Here is a 21,414-nt window from a genome sequence, read left to right on the forward strand (position 1 = left end):
TGAATCTAGGGCTCTCTAAATCATCCCCATTCTTGTCAAGACACTAACCTAATTATATGTCTTTTCATTTTTAACAAAGAAATTTCTCAATACTTATAGATTCTGTTTAAGAATGAAAATATTGTTTTTAGAGCCTTTTTCAATGTCAAAGTAGATAAAACTTCATTAAGGGTTGTGCTTTTGGATAAAATTCAAACGAGACTGATTCAATCATTTGATAATGGACAAAAGATTCTATTCAGACATTGTTGTCTCCTCATTTTACTGTTGTATTTATTTAACACAAATTAAGAACAATACACCCTTGAATGAAAAAACTATATATAAATATATAAAAATATAGCCTAGAGGAAAGATATCTTCCTAACATTTAATAACTACACATTAGAATATTTCAATAATTGCTTGTAAATAACTAAATTTGGATGTGCTTAACACAACAAAATATTGCAAGAGTACTGAGTTTCATGGAAATTATTTCTGAATGTTTTAAATGCTCTTCAAGTTGGTGTTGTTTCATACTACGACTTGTTAGTATTGGACTCTATTTTTGGTAAATGATTAAAATATATGTACACACACATATCATATACATAATCCTTTTTCATGACATGAGATTTAAACCAAATATCCACAAAGCAATTTAAAATAAGCTGCAACGTTTATTTCAATAGGCAAGTTTTTATTAAGGAAAAAGTACATATGCTAGAAAAAGAGAAGAAAGAGTCAATTTCAATGTGTTAAGGTTCCAACAATTTTTCTTGAATAAACACCTGTATATTTTGAACTCATTCAGAATTGGGAAAATTAATTGGCAAAAAGATGATGACTCAATCAATATATTAATCTCTTGGATTTTTAAAAAGAAAAAGTAGTTTGAATTTTCTTTTCTTTTATGTTGCCTACTATTTTATGCTGATCGAAGGGGGTTTGCGTTCAATTAAAGGTTTTATTGTTGATGATTGGATCGTTCAATGGAGGTGCTTCACAGCAGTGATTGACAATGGGATGGATAGTTAATGAGTTAGTGGTTGATCCACAACAAAAAGGATGCAAATACTAATTTCAAGATCCACATTGAGTTTTGAAATTTAAATTGACGAGTGAATGAATGAATGATTAAATTGCAAGTCAAATTAAAAGCGATTTTAGAATTGTGAGATTTTTCATTCAAGGAAAAATTAGGGTTAAGACACTAGTTAAGATCAAATTAATTAATAGAAATTGAGTTAACTAAAAAAATTAAATAATTAAGTTAAATAGAAAATTTTAATCAATGACTATAGTATAATATTTAAACACTTTATTTTAGTAAGCACATGACATTAATTTATTTTGTTACATAGAAAAAGTATTCTAATCCCCTTAATTACTAGGGTTTTAAAAAATTACCTATTGTTTTTCATAGGATTTAATAATAATTTCCCTATATAAAGGTATATTTTGCATATAGATCATATATCATTAAGGATTGATTTGCACATATTCAAAATTTGGAGATGGATTTACATTTGACCTAGATGACTAGACGTTAGAAAGGCATTGCATCAGTTTTATAGTATTTTATACATTGATCTGAGATAGATTAGTGAGTCATCAAGTTAAAATAAACCATAATCATCCGATACTAGCGGTGTAAAAATAGTATCTTGTGAACTACAACATTAAGAACTCGCTTCTCATCAAAATGCTTATAATATTATATAGGGTTAAGAATAAACGTCATTCAATACTTATATATTAGTAAAATAGAAATATTAATTTCATTCCATGCTCTTAAAGTAAAGGTAAAAATGAAATATAAAATAGAACGAGATTAAATTAAATGAAGTATATCCAAGTTCTATTTGTTTTTATTTTATTTTAAAAAATTCAAAATATTATTCTCTTCAAGTTCCTTCCTTTCGGTCTCTTAAGTCTTACCATCCATCTAAACATCCCAAAGTACAACACATCCTAAAACGGAATTCCCCTAAACTACGCTGCCAAACAAAATAAAACTAATATAACATCTTCCTAGTAAAAAGGAGAGAAGACAAAACAAAACATAGATTTTGATTTAGATGCCCTGTAAGTTGATTCAGTTAGTTGCTCTGAAGAAGCGTACAAAATCAAAGCCGAAGAAAGATAAACTTAGTCTAATCTGGAAATATGCGCTTATTCAACTAATATCTGACCTCTTCAATTTATTACTATACAGAAACTACCACTGTTGAAAAAACTACACAGTCGAAATTAGTTCGTTGGGTTAAAAACTTGGAACTGATTTCATAAAATCTAGAGGGCCTTATTTCCTAAGGATATAATAATAATATTTACTGTGAGTAAAAGGAAGAGAAGAATCTACCGAATTCAAGATAATCGAACCAATCGTTGCTGCGAAACAGAGGAGCCCTCCATTCCAGAACTTCTTTTGTCGTTGAAATCTTGTAGAACTTGGATGAGGGAACGTGCTTTCTTGGCCGCATGAGGAGTACCATCCGTGAGAAGGGAATAAAGCGAAGGCATAAGCGAAGAGTCCCTGGCCAGAACACCCTTTACTTCTACACCAAAACGAACCCACAAAGAAAGCAAAATTGCGACACAGTATTCCTTCCCTGCGCGCGAGGTAGCAGATTTTAAAATCCCAGTTACCAAAGACAGCACTTGGGCTTGTAACACAGCAAGAGCACCTTCACCGCTCTCCGCCAAGGCCACGAGAACCGCTAAGCAATCAGTTACAAGATCAGCTTTATCCGAAGAAGCTATAACATCAACAAGCGCCTGAACAGCACCCGCTGCAACCACCTTCGAGTGATTCTTAGGAAGCAAAAGAAGACCAAAAATCGCAACCACTGCGTTCTTTTTCCCACTGGTTGTTCCTTCCTTGATCAACTCAACTAAACCCGGAATCGCCTCTGGATTTTCCCCTATTAATTTCCTGTTCTCTTTCACCGACGAAAGATAAAACACCGTAGCAGCTGCAACGTGGCGAGCTTCTAGACTGAGCCCTCTTTTGAGAACCTTAATAATTGGCGTTAAACCTCTACTATCTATGATAACTTGCTGGCCACTGGCGTGCGTTGAGAGCTTCATAAGAGCACCAATTGCGTTCTCTTGCGTGATTCTATCATCCGTATCAAGAAGATCCAGAAGCGGCGGAACGGTTCCCATTTCAACCAAACACGCCTTATTGAAAATGTTGGACCTCGCAAGCATGCGAATTTCATAAGCGGCTTTGTTTTTCTGTTCCTCTGTTCCGAACACGAGCTTACTTGCAATAAACCACGAAAGATACTGCATGGCATGCGCCGCGGCGGGACAACCCGGTTCGATGGTTTTGGTTATGGTTCGGTTCAAGTTAGTCGAGTTGGCGATGGAGATTCCGTTGTCAGAACAGAACTGTTGGATGAGCTTTTTAAGCGACGTGTTGGGGAACAATTCTGTGTTGGTTAGCTTCTCCCCTGTTTTTGGACACATGGTGTTTCCTGCTTTAAGCCATTTCTGAATGGAGGCTCGGTTGTAGGTTTGGCCAGTGGAAACGGTCACAGGATCGGTCATTATCTCCAGCGAAATTGGACACCGGAAATCCTCTGGCATTACGCAACTTAACGTCTCTGTGTTGCATCGTGCTTCATGTTGCTCCGTGGTACGTGATTGGAAATCGAGAGTTTCGAATATGATAACTCTAGAGTAACACGAGAACCCAATCAAACTGCTCAACAAATTAAACTCTCGCTCGTTGGAGTTTCTTTCGTCTTCGAGGAATTTGATCTCTTTGTTACAAGAACTCCAGCTTTTAATTTCAAGGTAGTTAAGGACTAGCTTCATGGCGTCCAGGTCAGGCTCGGTTCCTCTCTCGAACTGGTCCAGAACAAAACGCAGTCGTTTCGTTTCGCGTTCGTCGTTTTGGTCGAGTGCGAACTCGGTCTTCCTAGCCTGCCTGGTAACTAATTCCACTAACTCTTTCACTTCGCCGCATATTTCGATGCTCTGAAGGGGTAACACGTCGAGAGCGGTGGCCATGGCGCGAATGAGGAGACGAAACTGCGTGGACACGTGTTGGGATTTTACGAGCATCCAGAGGCGTGTGCCTTCGCGGACGCAGTCTTGCATTAAGAAGTGGATTTTTTGGAAGGTGACGTGGAGCTCCGAGAAGCAGAGGAGAACGGGGTAGGGGATAACGGAACCGCGGTCACGGAGGTCTTGGAAGAGTGCATGGAGAATGGAGATTTGGCGCGCCGTTTCTCTGGCGTTACGGCGTTGCGTGGGGAACGTGTTGGATGGGAAGTTGCATATGGTCTGAGAGAGGGTTATGAGGGAAGCGAGGAGGATGGAAGGAGATATAGCCTCGCAAGGATGCACTGCGGGAAAAGATAACGGACGGCGTTCTTCTATTTGATTGTTGTTGAGTTTGGGAGGCATTTGCTCTTAGTGGGAGAAAAGGGGCAATCCGTTGCTCTGCTTAGTACAGAGTTTGGATGGAATGCCAAGAGCAGTTGTTATTATAAGTTGGAGATTAACAGGTGGCACCATAACAGAAAGTGAATGGCAAATGATTTTGAAAGCTTTTCATTTGTCACAGTTTAAGATCATAGTCGTTAAAGATTTTTTTAATAAAAAACCTAGATATTTCTTTACAGGTAATATTTAAATAAATTATTCATTGATAAATTTTGTTTAGTATATTGATTTTCAAACTATTATTTAATTGAAAGTAGAATTTTAAATTATATCAACTTTTATATTGATTTTTATTGTTTCAATTACATAGATAAATTTTAATTAATAAAATAACATAAAAATATTTAAAGTATTACGGATAAATCCGAACGTGATAAGTATGATTTACTTCTCATAAGTATAGGCTTTTTGCTCTTTTTCTATTCTTATTTTTTGTTTTTAATTTTACTTGGTTACGGGTAAAGTCGTTGTTATGCTTTTCGGGATGTACGGAACTGTGAGCTCGAAGTTTCGTAGGAACGTCTTGTGGGTCCACAATAACCGACCTCACACGTGGATGTATCAAATATTGACGAGTGTCATTTTGGAATAAAAACAAGGTCCGGTCCACGCAATCCATTGCAAGCTTGGCTAACGGTTACAAGTAAAACTTCGGAATTAAGAAGCAAATAAATAGATTTTTAACAATTTTTTTTTCAAAACATAGATCCTAACATCTAAATTGGGACAAGATTCGGTCCATTAATATTTTTAAAATACAATTAAAATAGAAATTTTAGAAAAATGTTTTACAAAAAAAAAATTCTTTTTCTAATTTCTTTAGCATCGTTTTAAATTGCATGTGTGAATATTTTTTTTATAGCTGTATGAATTTTTTTAATATCTCTATTTTATGTTCAAATATAATAAAAAATAAGTACAAATAAATAAACGAAGGCTTTTTTGGCTTCAAACTTACTTTATTAGTATTATTTTTATATTATTTTCCTTTCTTTTACTTGTACAGTTAGTTTACAATCTCAAAATAGTCATGTTTATTTTATTACTCTTCAACTTCAGATACATCTATCAATATTTTAAAGTCAGGATTGTGAGAACAGAATTTGCCAGGGAGAATGTACCGGGGAGATTAGCTTAGTGATTGTTTGAGTGTGATAAATGTCAAGCGTTAATACAATTTGTTAATTCCAAAAAGTTAGTAAAATTGCTTTGGTAAAAATGGTGTTAATATATATTAAAAATCACTGAAAATTTTACAGTAAATGATAATTTTAATATTTTTTTTAATATCATAATCTGTGTTTTAAATATAATAGTTAGGATTTTGTCATTTGTAAAATATAAGTTAAAAGTAGTTATAAGATAAAAGTTTTCTAAGACTACTATCATTATAGTGTCACAATATTTCTTTATTTTAAATTTTTATATCTTAATGCTCCTGTTTTATAAATATAATTTTTTACTGTATTATACATATAAATTATATTTGAAAATAATTAACGTAAATTAATCGACCAAAAATTATTTCACCATCAATAGCATGCTTAACAATACTAGTTACATGAGAAAAAGAAGAATCAAACAAGAATAGCTCAATAGTGATTCTTGGTAGCTATTTAAAGGATGAAGCATGTTGATATATTTATGATTTGTTTGTTTAAAAATTAGAAAAACGTGTGATTTTATCAAAATTATGTATTTTAAATTAATTTATCAATGTGTTTTTAATTAAAAAAAATGCATATTTTTGCTAAGAATGCATAATTTAAATTAATTTAAATATGCATATATTTTAATTGTATTTAACAACTTAAAATTAATTTTATTTAATTTTAAATTAAATGAATACTTAAAAGTTAATTATCAAGATATATTCAAGTCATATTAGGTAGAGAGAGAATTTGTTTTCTTTGCAACTGAAAATAGAAAAATCAATGATGATCCGTTTGATGAAAGAGGAAGGGAAAGCAAGTTTTGGAGTGAAGAAAAATATTTTATTCAAATATATGTTCACGAAAGGGAGAGTCGTAGCTTTTCTTAAGAAAAATGAATCACATTAAAAACAAACTAACAAGACTTGAACATATTGATAGTAATAAGCTAAAGCTTATACTTGTTTTGAAAGAACAAGTTATGCAAGTTTTGGAAAGATGCTCTTACAAAGCTTATGAGAAAAAATATTAGATATATAACAATGAAGGATGGGCTTACCAAGCTTTGAAAACTAATTGATAAGTTTGAAGTTAATTACTAAGGTTTGACTCGGTGGTCATTGCAGTATCCAGTGGCTTAAAAAGGATTACATATCATTTATTTTAAATATAGCTTTTATAACTATACTACATGCAATTGTCTCATGAATGATGTGTTATATTAATATTTTTTATTATTCTTAACATCCTATTTAATTGTTGATTAATAATAATCAATTATTTAGAATATATATTTTAAATTATTAATATCAATTATGATATTATTTATTAAATTTATATAAGATAATAAATAAATATATTATTATCAAGTTTTAATAAAAAAAGTTTATGATGAATTAAACTATTTAACCTTATAAGGTTTGAGAAAGGTCTCTAATCTCATTTAGTAAGTAAGTAATCTCTCTACATTAATCATATACCTTTTCTCTTTTGACTGATTTAGATAGAGAGTAATTTTCTACTCTTTTAATCTTAATTTTTTACCGCAAAAGGAACAACGAAGAACTCTAATAATTTGATAACAAGTATACACATCTAACTTCATTCTTTAATAAATTAAAAGATATACTAAAATTTTAATCTTTGAATCGTAAAGTTAATATTTTAAATCATTAAATAATTCAATAATGTTGTGATACCAATTGTATTTTTTAATAATTTGAAATATTAATTTCACCAATTCAAAGATACAAATTATATTATATCTATTTTGATTTGTGAAGGAATGAAGTTATATGTGTATTGAATAGTTATGGGATTTATTAGTTTTACATACCATTATATATTGAAAATTTTTAGAATAAAACAAAGTATCTTTTAAAGCTCTCATACCAATTGTTGTTGGTTTAGGAATTTTATGTGTTTGGTTATACATTTTGAATTTGAATTATATGTTTATCCATTTTGTTGTTGGCCATAAACGTGTTAGGTATAATAAGAATTCTTTTATGCTACGACAAAGGCATTTTGGACACATTTCTAAATCAAGAATTGAGAGATTGATTAAATAAAGTATCTTGCATAATTTAGACTTCTCTAATTTTGATACATGTGCTAATTGCATCAAGGGTAAGATGATTAGTAAAACTAGGAACAAATAACAAATATATGTAGTGACATATTGCAATTGATATGTGTGGACTTATTATGCCTATTGCCATGAGCAAATACAAATACTTTATTACTTTTTTAGATGATTTCTCTAGGTTTAGTTGGATTGATCTTCTTTAAGAAAAACTTAACTCTTTAAAGCTGTCATTAAGTTTAAAATAAGTAAAATAACTAAGAGTGAGAGATTTGATATGTAATGTCCCAAATTTTGTGATATTAATTATGGTTATATATATATATATATATATATATATGTGGGTATTTTTGGATATGTGTATATATATGTGTATGCATGACTGGATAGGCTGAAAATAGGCTAAGTGCCTAAGTGTAGGGTTCAATTTTAGACTATTCTCGCTGTAGCGAGATGGCCCTGGGAGAAAGGATTAGAACTGTCGTCTTCTCGCTATAGCGAGAGACGTCTCGATGTAGCGACAGAACAACAGTTTGGGGTGCATTTCTGTGTGCAGTCTCGCTATAGCGAGAGGGTTTTGTTGTAGCGAGATTCTGCAGAAACCAGGGTGCAGTTTCGTCTAATATTTTCGCTGCAGTGTGAGGGTGTGTTGCTGCAGCGAGGTCCCCTCTACCCAGAACCCTTTTCCAACGATTAAATTGCCTCCAAAGCCGTTCAGGAGCTTGATTGAAGGTTAAATCCATGTGCGAAACGCTTGGAGGTGAGTTTTAATGGTTAAGGTTTCGTTTCTCATCCCCTTTTCTCTGTTTCTTGGTTTATTGGAGTTCTCATGGAATTCTTCCATGTGTTTAGGCCACAATCTGTGTAGGTAGCACGTCCATGGTCAAATCCGGGTGTGGGTCTTCGATCCAAGGTAAGGGGGACTCTACCCTATCTCAATGCATTGTAATTTTTGTATTTTGATGATTAATGCAATGTGGCTGAGATAGAAGATAGAAATTGTGTGTTTGATGGAAATTGATATGCAATGTGATGTGTCATAGAATAATTGCACTCCGTGAGGGTGATTGTGTGTGATGGAATGCCATTGATTGGTGAATTAATGATATTGTGAATAAATATGGGCTTAGTGCTGTGTATTTAAGTGTCATGTGGGCTGTGTGCCGTGTGTAAGCATGACTATTGCATGCGTGAATGAAATATGTGTGAATGGGCGTGTTAGCGCCGTTGTAATGTGCTGTGAATGGTTCAGCGATACATTGGGGATGTGGGAGATGAGGACGATAGAAATACCTTGGGTAAGAGGGAGTGGTAGTGACACCAACTGTGGAACGGGTGCACCACGAGCCACACACTCTCTTCCTAACTAAATCTCTGACTACTATCTTTGCTGAGCGACCCGTGACTGCCCACGTGGTATCTATGAGGCGGGGGTAACCGGCGACAATTCATGGTGTAAATCTGTGATCACAATGCTGCAGTGAATATGGCTGGCGTGCATATGCATGGTTTATGAATTATACTTATGGATGTAGAATGCTACTTGTGAATGTAATTGTTTAATGTATTGGAAATGTGCTGGAGGTGAGACTCTATGCACACTGTGTGTTTTTGGATAGTGTAGAGTACTTACCCTTATATTCATTTTTCAGGTAATCAAAACGATCAGCACCAGACTCAGTGAATGGACAAATGGACTGCTATAGGACTTAGATTTTATTTTGAAATTGTTGTAATCGAACTAGTCTTATAGCAGTTATTTGATATTAATTTGGAACCTTTCACTTATTTTGAAATCTTTTATGAAAATTTGGTTATCCGATTTGTGAAATTATTATTTAATTGAAATTAAATTTAAGGTGTTACATGATAGAGGAGGAGAATATAATGGTAGGTATAATGAGGTTGGTAGAAATCCAGAACCATTTGCTAGATTTCTTAAGGATTGTGGTATTGATGCTGAATATATTGTGCCTAGTACTCCTAAGTATAATAGAGTGGCAGAGAGACATAATCACATGCTTCTAGATATAGTTAGATGTATAATGAGTCATTTTTCCTACTATATTTTCTTTGGAGAGATTGTTTAAAGACTACTACATATATACTTAAGTACCAATAAATTTGTATCAAAAACTTCGTATGAGCTTATGACTTAAAGGAAGTCAAGTTTAAAGCACTTTTATGTGTTGGGTTGTAAGTCAGATGTGAGAATCCATAATCTTTAAATAAAGAAGCTTGATCGAAAGACAAATAGTAATTTTTTCATTGGCTATTGTGTGGGTTCTTGTTCATTAGCAAGTGTACCAAGTGAAAGTAATCAAATATTTCTCAAATTGAGTTATGAGAATATCATCTCACAGATATTGTTTATAATTACTGGGAATATTTAATTACTTGAACTAAAATGGTACATAATAAAATAAGAGAAATTATGAAAGATTTAAGCTAAAAATAATGGAAAGAGAAAAACACAACACAATCTTTTTAACAAAAAAACTATTCGAGATAAACCTATGAAATATGATTGCCAATCCCTCATATTAAAGCTATTAACATTCAATGGTCATGCAATGTCAATATTGTTTTTCCTAAGTTATAACTCTCAATGGTCATGCAAGATAGAAAGAGAGTTAAAGTATATAGAACATATGAGTTTGTTAATTCACTAACCAAATGAAAGAAAACAACTAAGTTTGGGCCATTTAATTTCCTATCCTATTTTTATCTTATAAATCCACTAACTATATATGGTACAGTCGCTTGTGATGCAATTAACTATGAGATGTTGAGAGTGGTCAAATCCTAAGATAGAAATATACACATGCTAAGACAAAAATCAATCTTGAAAAGAAACTAGTATTGTAATTAAACGGAAAAATCACATAAAGTATGCAAAGGATTCACCATAACCCTAATTATAAATTTAGATACACATAACAAAATAGACAAAGAAAACAAATGTAAAGAAACTCATTCATTCAAAAAGAAAACACAAACTAAAAAAAAAATCCTAAAGGGAAAGGATGAAAATATTCTTTCTTGCTAAAACACAATTTCAATCATTTGTTTGCACTCTAAAAGGGTATTCTTCATATTCACTAATGATCTCTACTCACAAATACATATAAAAGTTAGCCAAGAAAAGTTCTAAAGTCCCAAGCCCTAATTGTCCCTTAAATAGGGCTCTCAAAACCCTTGAAAACTCTTAATTTAAATTACTAGGAGCAAAGTACGCCTATGCATAAAATCAAGCACAACTGTGCATGTTCAAGAAATATCCTCATGCTAGTTGTGAAGCAAGATTGTGCTTGTTGCTAAGCATGACCCTTTTTTTCCTCAAATTTCCTCTAATTTCATCTAAAATGGTTTCATAATTCACTGTTAATTATTTATGATAAACTAGAATAATTAACAAATAAATCAATGTAAAATGTCTATCATGCAAAGGCTAAGCATATGAAAATAAACTATAAAAGTGCCTCAAAATATAGATTTATCAACACTCAAGGCAACAAATTTTATTGTCCTTTACACTACACTCAAGTCATTGAATCTAATCATGCTATATTCTTTGAAGATGACTTGGATAGTCGAAGTATTACACTACAACTAGTGACCTTTAGAGAAAATGTAACGCCCCAAATTTTGTAATATTAATTATTATTATTTATATAAATCTAAATGTATATATATGTGTGTATAAGTGTAAATGAGTGTTGTAAATTTGCATTAAATCTAAATGTAACGCCCTAAATTTGTAATATTAATTATTGTCTGAGATTTTCGCTGTGGTGATAAAGGGCATCGTTGCAGCGAGAATATCTCGTTGTAGCGAGTGTCACGACTAGAGAGGATTTAAAGGGGTTAGGGTTCGGGAAGATTTCATTTCTCCCTTCTCCTTCGAAATTCCTCTGACCCTTTCACTCCCAAACTCTATTCTACTGATTATATTGCCTCCAAAGCCGTTCGTGAGCTAGATTGAAGATTGAATTTAAGTGGGGAATGCTTGAAGGTGAGTTTCAATGGTTAGAGTTTCAGTTTTTCATCCCCTTTCTCTATTTTTGTGGTTTCCTTGGGTTCTCATGGAGTTTCTCCGTATGTTTAGGAAGAAATTCGTGAAGGGGAGCACTTCTTTGTAGATTTAGCGTGTACGTCTTCAGTTCGAGGTAAGGGGGGACTCTATCCTATCTCAATGTATTGTGATTCTTGTGTGTTTTGATGATTAATGCAATATGGCTGAGATAGAAGATAGAAATTTGTGTGTTTGGTGGAAATTTGTATGCAACGTGATGTGTGATAGAATAATTGGACCCTATAAGGGTGATTGTGTGTGATGATATGCCATTGATTGATGAATTAATGTTATTGTGAATAAATGTGGGCTATGTGCCTGTAATGTGAATTGAATATAGGATGTGTGCCGTGTGCAAGCATGAATATTGCGTGTGTAAATGAAATGTATGTGAATGGGGCGTGTTGGTGCCGTTATAATGTGTTGTAAATAGTTCAACGATACACTGGGGGTGTGGAAGATGGGGATGGTAGAAATACCTTGGGGAGGAGAGAGTGGTGGTGACATCGACTGTGGAACGGGTGCACCACGGGCCACACACTCTCTTCCTGACTAAACCTCTGACCATTACCTTTGCTGAGCGACCCGTGACTGCCCATGTGGTATCCGTGAGACAGGAGTAACTGGCGACCATTAATAGTAAAAATTTGTGATCATAGTGAGCGTGGCGGCGTGCCATGAGTGCGCGAATATGTATAACTGTTGATGCCATAAGTGCATCGGTGATGAATTGCAATGAATTGTGTAAAAATATTGTTTATATTTATCTTGTGTAAAGTATATGTACGGTGAGACTCTATGCTTGTTGTGTACTGAGTAGTATAGAGTACTCATTCTTACATTTATTTTTCAGGTAATCAAGATGATCAGCACCGGACTCAGTGAAGGAATGAATGAACTGCTATAGGACTTAAATTTTATTTTGAAAATGTTGTAATTGAACTAGTCCTGTAACAGTCATTTGATATTAATTTGTAACCCTTATCTTATTTTGAAGTATTTTATGAAAATTTGGTTATTCGAATTTGAAAAATTATTATTTAATTAAAATTAAACTTAAGGTGTTACATAAAATATCATTGTTGTCCTTATGTTGCCCATTTGACTACTTTCATATTGTGATTCCTTTCACACACAATGATGATCATATTATTCTAGATAACATTGATAACATAGTAGTAGTAACAATTGAACAGACACATGATGATATTGTTGAAGAAGTTTCATTAAGGAGATTTCAGAAAGTATGTAAACCTTTCATCCCTGATGATTATTTAGTATATCCTTAAGAATATGAGTTGACTACACTGATATTGATGATCCTACCTCTTTTGGAGAGGCCATCTCTAGCTCTTGTGGTTCTGATTGGCTAGATGCCATGCATGATGAATTGACCTCCATGACTCATAATAGTGTTTAGGATCTTGTATAGTTACCAATTGAATGTAAACTAGTTGGATGTAAATGATTTTTTAAGACTAAATGGAATCTAGATGATAAAGTTACAAGATACAAGGTCAGACTTGTAGCTAAAGGCTACAGTAAAAGAGAAAAAGTTGATTATAAAGAGACTTTTTTACTGGTCTCTACTAAGGATGCTTTTCGTGTTGTTATGGCCTTAGAGTTCATTTTGGCTTAAAACATCACAAAATAAACGTCAAAATAGTTTTTTTGAATAAAGATTTGGTTGAGAATGTCTACATGGTACAACTAGTGGGTTTTGTTGAAGAAGGCAAGAACACATAGTTTGTAAGCTAAGAAAATCCATTTATGGATTAAAATAGACCTCTTAGTAATAATACTTGAAATTTGATAAGGTGATCACTTCTATGGGTTTCAAGAAAAACTCCTTAGATCAGTATATTTACTTGAAAATTAGAGGGAGTTATTTCATCTTCTAGTCTTATATGTTGATAATATTTTCCTCGCTAGTAATTATGTTAAACTTTTGACTAAGACAAAATTGATGCTGAGTAACCACTTTGATATGAAGGATCTTAGTGATGGTTAGTAGTATTGGGCATGCAAATTTATCGTGCTCTCCACGTGCTACACCTATTCAAAAAGGTGATAAACTCTCAAAGTCTCAAAATCCTTAAGATGACAATGAAAGTGATGAGATAAGTATAAGTAAAGTCCGACATGCCTCTATTGTTGATAGTTTGATGTATGCTCAAGTTGTACTCACCTTGATATTGCTTTTGTTGTTTATGCATTAGGTATTTCATAATTTTATTTTATTATATTATGTACTAGTTTGGTTTGAATAATTAAATTATATTCTCAGTAATTAGAATAATCTCTATGGGATGATATTATAGAAACTTAATTTGAGAACTCTTTTATTACTTTTCAATTGGTACACTTGCCAATAAACAATAATGATGAAAGCTGTTATTAGTTAGGCTCAATCTATGTTTTTATTTTATACATTGATGAATAAATATTTTTGTGAATACTTATAATATTTATTTATAAATTAAAACATTAACATGTGTATAAATTAAACAATTTAGAAATAAATTCTGTCTATGATCCTATAGTTGATCTAATTTCTATTCACTATAATTTGTGAATACAAGATACATCAAAGAAAAGTGCCTTATAAGCATTTTAAACTCATATATATAATGACTCATAACTCACTATAACAACCCATAACTATCCTTTACAACTTATTAAAGAGAATAATAGTTGAAACTCAAGAGAAACAAGAGTTATAGAGATTTAAGGCATTTCAATAATTCTTCCAAAACATCAACAACTAAGATCATCTCTCCTACCAACACACCCCAAAGGTTTCAAGCTATGCAAATATTCACCCAGTTTAAGCTATACTTGGACTTCTTTGTAGGCAAAGGCTTAGTCATCATATTTGCTAATTATCTGCAATGACTATCTTTTCTATGGAGAATAATTTGCCTTCAATCACATCTCAAATGAAATTCAATCTAACATCAATATACTTTGATCTTTCATGATATACTGCATTTTTAGCCAAATTCAATGTGCTCTTACCATCAAAATAAAGAAAATGTCTTTTCACATCTAAATCTAAATTATCAATAAGACCCTACAACTATATACCTTCTTTAACCCTTTTTGTTAATGACATATAGTCTACTTATGTAGCTGACAAACCAATAGTAGGCTAAAGTATTGCTTTCTAGCTAATAGCACTTCCATAAAAAGTAAAGATATAACATGTCAATAATCTCCTCTTCATAAGATCTCCTCTATAGTCAGAATATATATTATCAATTCCATTAGAACCATTAAACTAAACAAATATCACTAGTACCTTTCAGATATTGTATAATCCAATTTACTGCTCTTAATGAACTTTTTCTAGATTACTCATAAATCTGCTTACCACAATAACAACATGAGTCAAATCTGGTCTAGTGCAAACCATGACATATATCAGGCTTCCTGTAACATCCTTATTTATTTATACAGTCTTAAGAAATACTTTTGGAATTGGAAAGAGGAAATTAAATAAAAATTTGCTTGTAATCAGATTGTAAAGTGTAGAAATATAAAATTTCATTTAATTTACCAAGCCTTATAAAATTTCTCAGTAATAAACAATGAGAAGAAAATAAATTTAAGGAAAAATGGCTGAAATAACATTTGTGTACATTGATCTTATTAATATACAAAAGTTTAAATATTTATAAGATATAATTTCAAAATACATTAGGACTCATTTACATCATTTATAAAATATAAAATATAACAAGTCTTAATGAGCAATTTATCCAGTAAAAGACTGAAGACGATACTAGTCTTCATCCCCACACCACCCCTCTATCTCTGCTATCCCCTCTGGGGATAAGTTTTCATCTTCACCGAGATCACCCGCATCCGCTACCAATTCAGTGCTTGTAATTCGCTCTGTAGTGAAATGGCTTGGTCTCCCATGTTGGTCATGACCTAGAAAAGTACAAATATAATTTCACACATCTGGTGGTCTGGTCAAACATTTATATATAACCAAACATACACTATGGTAGATTCTACCACTGTTAAGATAGTCAAAAGGTACATCATATCCTATAGTCATTTTTAAAGTAAAAATAATATCATCATTACTATGTATAATAAAACTACAATGGCATAATTGTTGTTATTCCCTAGCTACATGGTCTAATCTACTGCTAATAAGTAGCTTTGACAAACTAACAAGTCTCTGGGGTTCCTTCATCTTTATTTCTTGAAAGGTTTTGTAAGAATGAGTCTCTCTTCTCATTACCAAATATGAATTCACAATTAAAATCAATAATACAAACAAGGATAATACATTAATCAATCAGACAATACAATTCATATTTATATACATACAATAATTATCAATTATTTAATTTATCACATTTCTTTTCTGCTTGTTCTTGGATTTTTTATTTCAAACTTTCACTGTCCTTGGAATCCCTTGAGGTCTTCTTTAGTATAAATAGTTACTGGATAGCCGTAGTTACACGGATATAACGTGTGCCGACTCGACCCCTTTTAGCAAAAGCATGGTCAGGAGTTTAGATCAGAAAATGAGTGTGAGACCTGTGTTGCTCTTACTCTTAGCTGTTATGTGCAGTTTAAGGAGAACATCTGCCACCCTCATTTCTCCAAGATTTCTCAAATTGCTTCTATCTTCTACACTCTCAATGTATCTCTGACACACTTGTCCTTAGCATTTCCCTTTCTCATTCCATTTTCCTTTCTCATTCGACTCCTCTTTTCATATTTCTCATCATAATCTAACTTAATATCTCCTCGTTAGTATTTTGTTCATACTATCCTCATTCTATTTTCTTCAAGTACATTAACTATATCATATATCAATCAAACATTGCCGAAGGTTGGTCACTTCCGGACTCAGTACACAACATACATACATATATGCTCAAAATAGATATCATTCAAATCATCAAAACATATGAAAACATATTTCATCCATCATATATTCACAATCATTCATTACACCATAACATTTTCATGAGTACAAACATATCATATTTTCAGCAATGAGACAGAGCTCTCTTTACCTCTATAAATAATTTTAGTGAAGACAATTAGTCGAAAAGGTTATTCAAAAGGTTGAGGTCATCCTACATACTATAGAAAAGAATATCCTTTGAAAAGGGAGAAAATAGAGGTGAGAATGAAGAGCCAAGTTCTAAGACACTCACCAACAATTCCGTAGAGTTAAGGTTCAAGCTTGAATTCAAAGTAACTTCGAAGTTTTTAAGGCTTTTCTGTGGAAGAAGGAAGAGAGAGTTTAGAGGAAAAGACTTAGGAAATGTTTCTGGGATTGTAATGCAAGTATCAGGTATGAAATCCCTTAAATACCCCTGAATTCTCATGTGCTCTCGCTTGAGCGAGCCTAATATCGCCTGGGCGAGCCAATTATAGCCTGGGTGAGCCAATTCTCACCTGGGTGAGAATACTAAACAGTGGTCTCTCAATCTTATTCTGCTATTCTTGCTTGAACAAAGGTCAATCTCACCTAAGTGAGATGACATCCAAAGAGTTAGATATTTTTCCTATGAGTCTCCACCTGAGCGACTTATCTCGCTTAGGCGAGATGACAGTTAGGCTAAGTTTATCCTATTCTTGCTTAAGCAAGACTCAACTCGCTTGAGCAATAATGCCTTGCACCAAACTTGTAACAAAACACTCATAAATAATTTCCAAATACATTATAACATTTTCTAATATCAACCAATAATTAAATAAATGAAAAAGAGGGTGTTACACTTCTAACACCATTAGAATAAGGAATGTCACTCATATTATCCTTCTCTTCATTTGTACTAGGAAATGTGGTACCATCAAGTTTAAAATGTGTTACTAATAGAGTAATCATTGGCTTAGAATTCTTCATTTGAAAAGACGACAATACCTTTTTAATGTATATCTTCTGAGATGTATAAAGTAGACTTGCACTCTTGTCTTTCCAAATTTTTATGTCCAAAATTTTTTGGCTACACCCAAGTCTTTCATCTCAAACTCACTGCTCAACACCACTTTAGGATTATTAATTTCAAACTTGACACCGCTCCTTAATAGAAGTACCCAACATAGTATAAATATCATGTTGCAATCTTACTTTTATCACAACCAGAGCACCTTTAGAAATTACAATCTATCCATCCTTTCTAAAAAATCTGAACCCTAGTTTATCCAAGGTAGCAACATAAATTAATTTTTTTTCACAAACCAAGAATATACCATGCATTAAACATTCTAACAATGCCATCATACACCTGTATCTGTATTGAATCACTCCTTTTCACACTAAGCTCTTCATCGTCTTCTAATTTCACATTGTCATTTCACTCTTCAAATGAAGTGAAAAATGTCATTTCCAAGGTATCACTAGTAGTATTGACCATAAAACATCTCTACCATCCTCTTCATCTAAACTATAATCAGAAGCATTTGCATTAATTTGTGCCACAGTTGCACTAACTTTACCTTTGTTATCTTCATATTTTCATTGTGGACAACTCCTTTTAATATGCTCTTTTTATTTACAATAATACATTACGCGATTTAGAGTGTGAATGATTCTAATTACTATTTTCTTTTTCCATATTCCTGCCTCTATTAACTATTAGACTTACACCATTTACAACAAAACCAAAGACCTTCTTTTGTTTTTTTAGATAGTATACCATCTTTTACATTATTAATAGTAAACTATCTTTGTCGTACAACATAGTATCAATAAAATGCTCAAATGATTTTGACAAATCATAACAAAATAATTTTAACCCTAAAACCTTGAAGGTCCAAGATAATTCGTTTAAAATTGTTAAGATGATCCATCCACTGAAATGCTCTTAGACATGTGCAAAGTATACAGATGTTGCTTCTAGTACAACTGATTGGTTAAAGATTTCTTTTGATATCTTTCTCCAAGCTTGTTCCATATTTGTGTAGTCATTTTTTTGCCAACCACTTCTTGTAGAATCTCATCATTTATATTCAACAAAATCATACTGTGCATCTTTTTCAATTTCTCTTTCTTCACTTAATCAATTAGAGTTGCAAACAATTTTCTTTCTCATCTAGTGTTGTTGCACATCCCTAATGCACCAAAACTACCTTCATCTTCAATTTTCATAGAGTGAAATCTTTTGATCCATTGAATTTCTTAATATTAAATTTATAAAAAGATATTGTGATCACCAAAATCGGTTGTTAAAAAAAAAGTTCTTGATACTAATTATTATGACAAAACAAAAAAAAAGTGATAGGAAAAACAACTCAAATAATTAATTTAGTTTAATCAACGTGACTTACGTCCATAAACATATTGAGATATTTCTATTTATTGCAATTTGTGAATACAAGGTACAAGATACATAAAAGAAAAATATTTTAGTTTTTTAAGCTCAAATTTATAATTCTATTACAACTCATTAAAAAGAATAATAGTTAAAATTTAAGAGATACAAAAGTTACAAATATTCAAAGTATCTTAATATTTTAATTTTTAAAAATAAAATATTTATACATTGCACAAACTATTAAATTTGTATATTATAAAATTTAGTTTAATCAAATTCAATAACATCACATGATACATATATTTTGACCTTATTTAATAAAATAAAATTTGACCGTTATTATTGTTATTATTATTATTATTATGTCAATTTTTAATTACTTAAATAATAAAATTATATTAATTATAAAGTAAATGTTAACTAGCACCAATTAAAGAATCAAAAGAAAAAAATTATTAAAAATATAATGATGCACTACTTTCGTGATTTTCATTTATTTCAACATTATTTTTAATAAAAATTTATTTATTAATTTGTGAACTAAATTTTTTATGACACTAATGAATGAGACTATAATTATGATGAGTCTCGTTATGCCTTGTTTGCTTCCTTTAAAAAAGTTTTTATAATCATAAAAAATTACAAATAATTTAAAAATTATATGAAAAGTGCGTCAATAATATTTTATAATTATTTTAACTCATACTTTAAAAATATTGATTCATATTTGTCTTATAGTAATCATTGTCACAAGTCTCACGATGGAAAGCGAAATAAATTCGACGAAAACAAATAAAAATAGAAAATAAAAAATATGATAAATAACATAATAAAAAAATGAAAATAGATATAATAAAATATAGAAAAAAATGTGTAAATAGTATTATATATTAATCAAGTTATGAGGAAAAGCACAGTACTTGACGTGGACCAATCAGATAATGCCGAATCTCACGCGTTTCCATTCATACGTCACAATTATTTAACACAAAAACAATAGGATCTAATTATTACGCGATAAGGGAAAATAGTGTTGGCACTTTCAAATTTAAATTAAAATATAGGAACGACGAAAGTATAAGCCATCGTTCCTTCAATTAAGAAAAACATTATAAATTGGACAGGTGCCAGTCAAAACGGAGATCCAAATGCTTCACTGAAATGACAACTATTGTTTTAAAAACGAAGCAATTTGGGTGTTTTCAAATTAATTGCACCCCTCCACTGGGATAATATTTGGAATTGGGAATCAAAGCTATGATTAGTAGTGTCATTGTCATATCATCGATCTAATCTTCACGTAAACATTCCCTCACACACTTTGCTTCTTGGGTTGCCACGAAGACTAAACTGTATTGAAAGCCTTAAAGGGAAACTAGTGTACATACAATTGGTATTTTCGCCACTTGACAAATTAACTTAAATTTAGCATCGAAATACGTAGTGACTTGGTCCAACTGCATCTAGTCCTTCACACTGAAGCATCCATCGTTTTCAATATTAAATCCAAATGGGTATGTACAACCACAAACACAGTTTCAGTGGTGCCACTTTCGGTCAATCCCATTATGTTAGGGTTATTATTAAGTTTTTGTCATGTCTCGGAGGTAGCTTCTTTCTGAAACGCTAATATCATAGTAATTAGAAATTGGTATGTGTATCCACGTGTCAATCCTCCGTAAACTTGTTCTGCATTTCAGTAAAAAAATTATTTAGTGATATGCAATTTTATCTTAATTAATAATAATAATAATAATAATAATAATAATAATAATAAATCGTCTACTTTTTCATATTAAATTTAAATCCTTATTTTAAATAAAAATAGTTTTTTTGAAAAATGATAGTATTTTTAATTGGGAGTTTTATTATATTGCATGATTTCTTTTACATTAAGTGTTTATTTTTATTCAATTTTATTATGTTTAAATATGATTTCTTAATTTTAAATTTAATTTAAATTTAAATGTCCATACATTTTATCAAAATAATTAAAAATTACTTTTAGATGAACTGAATTTTAAAATTATTATAATCTTAGTTATTCTTAACTTTTAATTTTAAATTTTGTATGACACAATATTAATAAAAATAAATAATAATTTTTAAATTTATTATTAATTTAAATTTTTTATAAAATTTAAAAATTATATCTCTTTAATTTAATTCTATTGTTAATAGTAAAAATATCAACCTTTTGAATTAATAAAGTTTATTAAATTTGAAAATGGTCATAGAAAATATATTTAATTTTTCTAAAAAAAATTATTTTAGTTTAATAATATTTTTTGTGGCCTTAGTGCCACTTAAATTGCTCCCTTAGATTTGCACAAGGATTGTATTTTCTATTTATTTGATCTTTGGTTA

General features: G+C 31.4%; 1 protein-coding gene across 1 annotated transcript; it reads right to left on the minus strand.

The window, feature by feature from the left end:
- Positions 1 to 582: 582 nt before the first annotated feature.
- On the minus strand, positions 583 to 4,487 carry LOC113852598 (U-box domain-containing protein 19-like). The gene has a single exon (XM_027482913.1). It carries the CDS (start codon positions 4,402 to 4,404, stop codon positions 2,353 to 2,355), a length of 2,052 nt encoding a protein of 683 aa, XP_027338714.1. The 5' UTR covers positions 4,405 to 4,487; the 3' UTR covers positions 583 to 2,352.
- Positions 4,488 to 21,414: the final 16,927 nt, after the last annotated feature.

This window comes from Abrus precatorius, unplaced genomic scaffold (assembly GCF_003935025.1).
Source record: "Abrus precatorius isolate BTA unplaced genomic scaffold, Abrus_2018 Scaffold10, whole genome shotgun sequence".
NCBI lineage: Eukaryota > Viridiplantae > Streptophyta > Magnoliopsida > Fabales > Fabaceae > Abrus > Abrus precatorius.